General features: G+C 40.9%; 1 protein-coding gene across 1 annotated transcript; it reads right to left on the bottom strand.

The window, feature by feature from the left end:
- LOC131023569 (uncharacterized) lies at positions 1-468 on the bottom strand. The gene has a single exon (XM_057953113.1). It carries the CDS (start codon positions 466-468, stop codon positions 1-3), a length of 468 nt encoding a protein of 155 aa, XP_057809096.1.
- Between the last annotated feature and the right edge of the window lie 7,441 nt (positions 469-7,909).

Below are 7,909 nucleotides of genomic sequence, written 5' to 3'. Positions count from 1 at the left end.
CTAGGCCCGTGGCCCTCCCTCTTCCTCCGCCGCCCCGCGGCCCTCCCTTTTCCTCCATGATTTCCGCCGCCGCTGCCTCTTTTTTCCTCCACGATTTGCAGATCTAGGCTCGTGGCCCTCCCTCTTATTTCGCCGCCTCACCGCACTCTCTCTTCCTCCCGCCACACTCCCTCCTCTTCCACGATTTTCGACGCCCGTCGCCCTCCCTCTTCCTCCACGATTTGCAGATCTAGGCTTGCAGCCTTCTTTCTTCCTCCGCGGCCCTGCGGCCCTTCCTCTCCCTCTCTTAAATTCTTCTTCTCCTATGTTCCTCTTCAAACCCTTCTCTCCTTCATCCTGTGCGCCCTCCCTGAAAACCCTCATCCGGCGTGGCGGCCTAGCGGAAGTAGCGAAGGATTTGGGTGCTCTGTGGCTCATGTATGAAGCGAGAGGCACACCAGATCTGGACTCCGAAACTAGAAGCCACATCATAGCCACGTGTGTTTCTAATTCGCCAGAGATTTGATCGTTGTTAAAATTGAACAACGAGTTAAAGTTGGTGTATTAAATTGGAATTTTGAAAAAACGTGTTAAAAATAAATTTTTGCTAAAGTTCGTGAATTTACAAGCAATTAACCCCCTTTATTTTTTCATGATAAATTTAATAATTAAAGATAACAAATCGTAAAGAGAGCAAAAAGATAGTATAATATCTATAGCGTCTTCATTCAACATATCTTCGTCCCTATAATTTAAAACGATCACAATTGAATAAATAATGACCACATCACAATTAAAGGAAAACGATCATCTTATTTCGTAAAGCTAAAATTGAATAAATAATGACCACATGATCAGTACATCACAATTAACTTTTGGTGAATTTAATCTTTAAATAAACCTTCATCAAGTATAAGTATATAATATTGTTCGCTTTTTTATCTCTTTAACTTGAGCAACAATATAATAAGGTATAAATGTATCAGTTAAAATGGAGATCACATTTTTTTTATATATATTATTTGATTTGAATGATAATATGTTTATCCACTTCTCATAAGGTGTTATAAAATTATACTCCTTGAATTATATTTTCTTAGGTATAAAATTATATAGTATTTTCCAAGAGAGAAAATACTATTCAAAAATTTATACTCCCTCCGTCCCGCCCAAGATGCTATATATTCCTTTTTGGATCGTCCCAACGAAGATGCTACATTTCTATATTTGGCAAAAATAGGAAATCTTAAACACTTAATTAACACTAATTAAGTATTTTTTTATTACATTCTCTCTCCTACTTTATCACTTTATTACCTTCTCTTTCTTACTTTATCACTTTATTACTTTCTCTCTCCTACTTTATCACTTTATTATTACACACTTAAAACATTAATCTACAACTCCTTAAATCCCGTGCCGAAAAGCAAATGTAGTGCCTTGACCGGGACGGAGGGAGTATTACCTATCCGAATTTTTTATTACGTCAAAATAAACGAAATATAATATAATAAATGAAACTTAATTATTCCTTTCTTATATCTCAAAACTAATTCGGCCTTAATTTCCACTTGCAAGAGTAGGGGCCTGGCTTTCTTTTATTTAATTCTGAAGTGTAGGCATATATCCTATGATTATGATGTATAATTATCTAACGAGGGAGGTTGCAACAGGAAATTGAAAATGACTCTGGAACATGTGATCTCCAATCAAAATTTTAAATTTTGATGAATAATAGTGCTAGTGAATAAATGTCAAATAGTAGTTACTATTACTTAGTGATTACGCGCTACGATATACCATATGAATATCATACTATATATTGAATGCAAAAATTGCCGAATGTTTTACCACATCGCACTGAAATGATAAATAAATTAAATATTCTTGCTTGATTTGTTATTTAATTTAAAATATTATTACTATTTTTAATATTTTTTTAATCTAATTTGAATACAAATAATCGATTTAATTCTATTAGTATTCATAAGTATTTGATTAAGTGTTTAAAACCAAACACATTTTTTTCTATATAAATTAATGTAAGTAATCGGACTTGCTGCTCTGGCTATGTCGATCGGGTCTGCTCTGGATCTGCTGGTCTGCTCTGGACTCGTTGCTCTAGCTCTGTCGATCAGGTCTGCTCTGGAAGTAAGCTCTGGCTCTGGAAGTCAGCTCTGCTCTGGAGGTCAACTCTGCTCTGGAAGTTGGCTCTGCTCTGGAAGTTAGCTCTGGTTCTGGACTGAAAGAACAGACAGAAAAGGAAAACGCCGAGTCGAGATCAATCTCTTCCCGCAAGAAGATTATCGCCCCGGTAGTGCTCACGGTGTTGGCGAATCTTCCCCAAAGGTAAAACGGCGACGTCTCGTTGGATGTAGTACCACAATCCGACGAGCTCCGGCGAACGGAATAGGATCAAGAACTGAGCGTTTATGCAAAGAATGAGATTGAAATGTGCAGAATTTTCTTGTATCAAATGCCATGCTCTAGACGCCTATTTATAGGCAACTCTCATACATATGGAGGATTAAAACACATTAAACAGCAAGGAGCTGTTATGGATGTTACACAATTCAAATCCATTTGAATTGCAAGTTACAAATTGATTTTACTTCAATTGCATAATTCAAAGGCTGTGCAGTTTCGAAACTGCTACAAGCTGGACGAACTGTTCTGCCACTTTGTAGTCTTTGGCTGATGTTTAGCCCTATTTTGTGATGAATTTGTGGGTGTTTAAGACTTATTTTGACTTTTATTTTGGTCTCTTTCACTCAAGAGTTGATTGATTTGAGCTTTTGTGCTAATTTTGTTGTCTCGGGATTTTATGCTCAAATTGATTGATATGTGGACAAAAAATAAAGTCAGAATTTAGTTGATTAGTCTCAAGAAGAATCAAAGTTCGTCTCGATACGAGTTCGTAGGCGAAAACGGATCCAAAATCCGACTTGAAACGAGGGAGAACGGACCAAAACAAAAACGCTGCGCATTGCAGTCTGCGAAAGGCATAGACGGCGGCGCCGTATCACGGCGGGCGCCGTCCACGGCGCCGCCGTCCGTACGGCGGCCGCCGTCACTGGGCGGCAGTTACGTTTTTCCATTTTAAAGTCGATTTTTAGGGTTTTTGGAGATACTCCCGACCCCAGCAGCCTCCTAGGCGATTTTTCCTTGTTTTCCCTTAGTTTTAGAGTAGTTAGAAACATCACAAACATCTTTTGATTCGTTGGATTAAAGTTAATGTCATTTTGCATTCCGTTGGATTGGATTTCCGGATCGTACGCTTATGTAAGAACTCAGTTTATGTTTTCTATATGAATGAATGCTAGTTTATTTCCATTGCTTAGATTATTGATGCTTAGTATTCAATTGATTAAATGTTTATTCTTTTATCTTGCCTAGATAATCGTTGTTTATGATTGTTGAATTATCTAATGCTTTCTAGATTGCTAGTTAGAACCCTAGGTTTATTAGTTCCCTGCGTTCTTAATCTGCTTCCTATCTTTGGCCTAGCTAGTTTTATATGCTTTATTTTAATTACGCATTAGTTAATCGGAGAGTGAATGTCAGACCCAAACTTCTGATTAGAGTGTTTAGGTTTATTTCCCGTTTTCTGTGCGTAGCATGATCAGAGCCCTGCTTAGCCTTCCTTGAGAGACGACTTGGGTTAGCTTATTACACTAGGACGACCTCGTACGATTGCGAGTCAATCCCTTAGGTGTTTTCGGTTGAGTCAGCTGACCTAATGGGCTTCGGTGGTTAGGCTAGAAACAAGCTCAGTTGGACCAACCAAGAAGAGAGCCCAAGTCGTCCAAAGTGGGATAACACTTCAAAGTGTTATTCCCCTACTCAACATTCAAACTTCGACATACAATATCTCACTCACCGGAAATCGGTTTTGAGACTTCAAGTATATCACGTTCATTTACTCGAGACGTGGATTAACATCCAATAATTATTTCAATTAAATAATAAATATTTAATTAAATATCTAATTCCAGATTATAGTCAAAATCATATTTCCAACAATTAACAGTATTAAATAAAGGGTTAAGGTACATATTAGCCCCTGAACTAGACCCCCCTAGAGCGTTTACCCCCCCAGACTCGGTCAAGGCGTGTTGACCTCCCTGAACTCCCGAAACAATGGTCCAAATAAATCCCTCCGTTAAACGGAGCCCAAACGCCGTTTTCTTTAAAAAAAATTATTTTTTATTTTTATTTCTAGTGGGCCCCACTCCTCTCTCATCCCAACCGCCCACACCTTCACCGCCGGCTCCTGCATCTGTGCTGCACAGAGCGGCCGCGCCACCTCTTGCCGTTGCGCCTCCGCCGCTACCGCTCTCAACCACCTCACGTGCCTACCTTCAGTCCGCCGTCGACCTCTCCACAGATCCAGACCGCGCCGTTCACGGCCGGCTGATTGGCGTCGGAAAAGAAATTTGGTGGCTGCTGCTCGGTGTTCGGAAGAAGGCGGCTGCCTGAATCGAGCAGGGACCGGCAGTGATAGGTGTTGTTTGTGGGCGGAACCAAAATTTCTGTGGTGCAGAAACGAAGGCCGCGCTGCACTCGGTTGGCTGGAGAAGAAGGTCGCGCCTTGCACGGCCAGCTGATGCACGCAGAGGCTGGATCTGTGGAGAGGTCGACGGGTCTGGATCCAGCGTGAGCACTCGCGGCTGTTGAGTCGCGCAGGGGTCGACGGCGGACTGGAGGTAGGCGATGTGAGGTGGTTGAGAGCGGTGGCAGCGGAGGCGCAGCGGCAGGAGGTGGCGCGCTGTGCGGTGCAGATGCAGGGAACTGGTGGCTTTTGGTGGTGAGGAGGAATGACGGCGAGTGGCAGCCGACGGCTGGAGAACGGCGGTGAGGGTGTGGGTGGCTAGGATGAGAGAGGAGTGGGGCTCACTAGAAATAAAAAAAAATAAAATAAAATAAAGTAAACGGCGTTTGGGCTCCGTTTAACGGAGGGGTTTATTTGCACCCTTGTTTCAGGAGTTTAGGGAGGTCAACGCATCTTGACCGAGTCTGGGGGCGTAAACGCTCTAGGGGGTCTAGTTCAGGGGCTAATCTGCACCTTAACCCTTAAATAAATAAAAAATTAAAGGCCGCACTACAGAACTCAAATCCAAGACCTTTTGTATTAGGCATTAACCTCTTAATTACTTTGGTCAACACACGCACACAAACCAAACACATTTACATCTTTTTTTTTTTTTTAGAACAAACACATTTACATGAGGAATTCGCAGATCTTCCATACGTAAAGCACGTAGGGCTTTGAATAGTGTCTCTAGAAATATAGAAAAAATAGAATCCATGATTACCAATAATTATAAATACAGTCACAAGAAATCATGATTTATTCACTAAAATGGAGGCTGTAGGATTTAAAATGATCCAGAGTCTATAATTGATCTTAGTTCTCACTCTAAATATAAAGTTCTGAATGGAAGCTAACATTATATGCATATATAACTATTGAATGGATCATGTCCATAAATCTATAAATATTTCGGATGTGATTAGTTCTTAATTCTCAATTGAAGCATCCTCAATCAATATTTTTACTTTATATTATTTCCTTTTTTTCTATTATTATTTTTATTTTAGCATCTCTTGTTTCAAACAAAATGAATTTTAGCTTCCTCCAAACTATTTTTTTTTTCTGTGTACACTATATATAGCCTATAGGTAATAGGTTAATCAATATATAATACGATTAAGGATTCCTGGCTTCTCCTTAATCCGGGGTCCTATGTGGCATGTCTAAGAATTCAAGAATTAAAATCCTTGCAATTCTAGAGCTTCTAGCTCAATTCTGTATCGCTGACATGGCAATATGCATCCACATCACTTATTTTATTTTAAAAAATATAAAATCTAATATTTCTCTACCCCACTTCCAAACCCTAAAACCAATTCCCCTTCAACCATCTCTCACATCCGGTTCTCCCCTCCCCCGCCGCCGCAATCTACCCCACCGCGCCCCGCCCCTCCCACCGCTGCGATCTCCCAAAATTCTCAAATCCTAATTTCACAGACTCTCATCTCCTGCTTCGATTCGCTGCAGTCCGGTCCTCTGAGGCGCGACAAGACCCCGCCGCACCGCCTTTCAGCCGCCGTCGCGCCGCCCTGCCCATCGCGACCAGAGCAGTCCGCCAGTTGCGCGCTTCGATTCGCTGCAGTCCGGTCCTCTGGGGCGCGACAAGACCCCGCCGCACCGCCTTCAGCCGCCGTCGCGCCGCCCTGCCCGTCGCGACCAGAGCAGTCTGCCAGTTGCGCGCTTCGATTCGCTGCAGTCCGGTCCTCTGGGGCGCGACAAGACCCCGCCGCACCGCCTTCAGCCGCCGTCGCGCCGCCCTGCCCGTCGCGACCAGAGCAGTCCGCCAGTTGCGTGCCAGGTAGGATTCTAATTTTTATAACAAAGGAAACTTAAACCCTAGGTTTTTATCTATAAATTCATTACCTTGAATTATTAACGCCACAATCGTGTTTTTACAATTCGTCGTGGCGGTAAGCTTCTTCTTCTTCTTCTATTGCTGTTTGTCTGCGATTCACCTTTTCATTTATATTTTTTCAGATTTTTTGGTTGGATTTTGTTAATTAACTCTATGTGATTGCTTTAATTCACAGTCGTTCAACCTTGCCTCCCCGACTCGCTACTGTCCTTGTGCCGTCGTCGGAGACTCCTCTGTCTCGACGAACAAGGTAGCCACCCCGGGCTCTCACAAGTGAAAGTAGAGTCTCACACAAACAGGTAAACTCTCCAAGTAGCGGATCCCTTGTGAGCCGAATTCTATCAGCATTTTTATTTAATAATTATGTAGAGAGAGACTAATCGTCGAGGAGGTTGGTGTCTTTGGGTTATGCAGTGGGATTTTCAATGGTATGCAGTGCATTAGTGTTGAATAAGAGATGGAGAGATGCCTATTTTGTTAAAGCTTTGTTATGTAGTATTAAAGCTTCTGGTGGTTCCAAAGTCTTGAGTTTAGGTTATTCTTTGTTCTTTCATTTATTTCAGTTTCTGATAGTGGAAGCTAGGCAAGTATTCTGATACAGATTGATAAAAGATCAGTTGCTTTAATGCCCATGTTTCTTGGTGATTTTGTTGTCCTTTCTTCTGATTTTTTGTTCTCTATTTCTTTAAATGGTTTTTCTGCTTGATTGGCACACACATACTTGGCTTTGGTGATCATGGGTTCGTTCTAATATGCTGCTGGTATGATGAGCACGACTGTAATCATACTAAAGCATTTTATTTAATTTCAATTTGATCACTATATCATTCTTGCAAATTACTTTGTTCATGGCATGAATGTATGTCATTACCCTTGAGGACTAGATGTTTTCTCTTTTTACTTCCAAATGAAGATGATTGTGAATTGAGTTGTTGTGCGGATGCCATATGGTCTTTTATTAAGCTTTTAAGCTCTATGAAGCTACTAATATGTTGTTATGTTATTAATTTTATGCTAACATCGTAATAGTTGAGATGATGTTTTCTTGCTGTTCAGGTGTAGTTAGCTGCACTACGACATGATATAGGTAATGATGTTTTTTCCCTTTCATAATAGTAGAGAAATGTAAAAGGATTTGAGGATACTTCTTTTTCTTTTAAGTTTTTGGAGATTTTTTTTTTTTGCTTTATTATTTTGAGGATAGAAGCCTGTTGTTCAATTTCTTTCAAGGACCTTAGTAAAGTTAAGTACATGGCTGTTGTTCTGGACAGTGATGAAGCTCGTGACAGTCAGAATGTTCTTGAACTACTGCGGTGGCTGGCGGCTATGGGTTTGAGAAATGTATGCCTCTATGATCGAGAAGGTACCGTATGGATGGCATTGAACAATTTGATTTGGGATTTTTTGTATTGTTATTTTTCAATAGATTATTTGAAAGATATTTATACGATTAGTGGTTCATTTTATTTGCGTAATTCTTT

The sequence above is a fragment of the Salvia miltiorrhiza genome, chromosome 4 (genome assembly GCF_028751815.1).
Source record: "Salvia miltiorrhiza cultivar Shanhuang (shh) chromosome 4, IMPLAD_Smil_shh, whole genome shotgun sequence".
NCBI classification, from domain to species: domain Eukaryota; kingdom Viridiplantae; phylum Streptophyta; class Magnoliopsida; order Lamiales; family Lamiaceae; genus Salvia; species Salvia miltiorrhiza.
This window is presented reverse-complemented; position numbering and strand designations above follow the sequence as displayed.

Excerpts from the sequence above, each read along its gene's own strand:
- LOC131023569 (XM_057953113.1), bottom strand. The coding sequence starts at position 468 with ATGTGGCTTCTAGTTTCGGAGTCCAGATCTGGTGTGCCTCTCGCTTCA.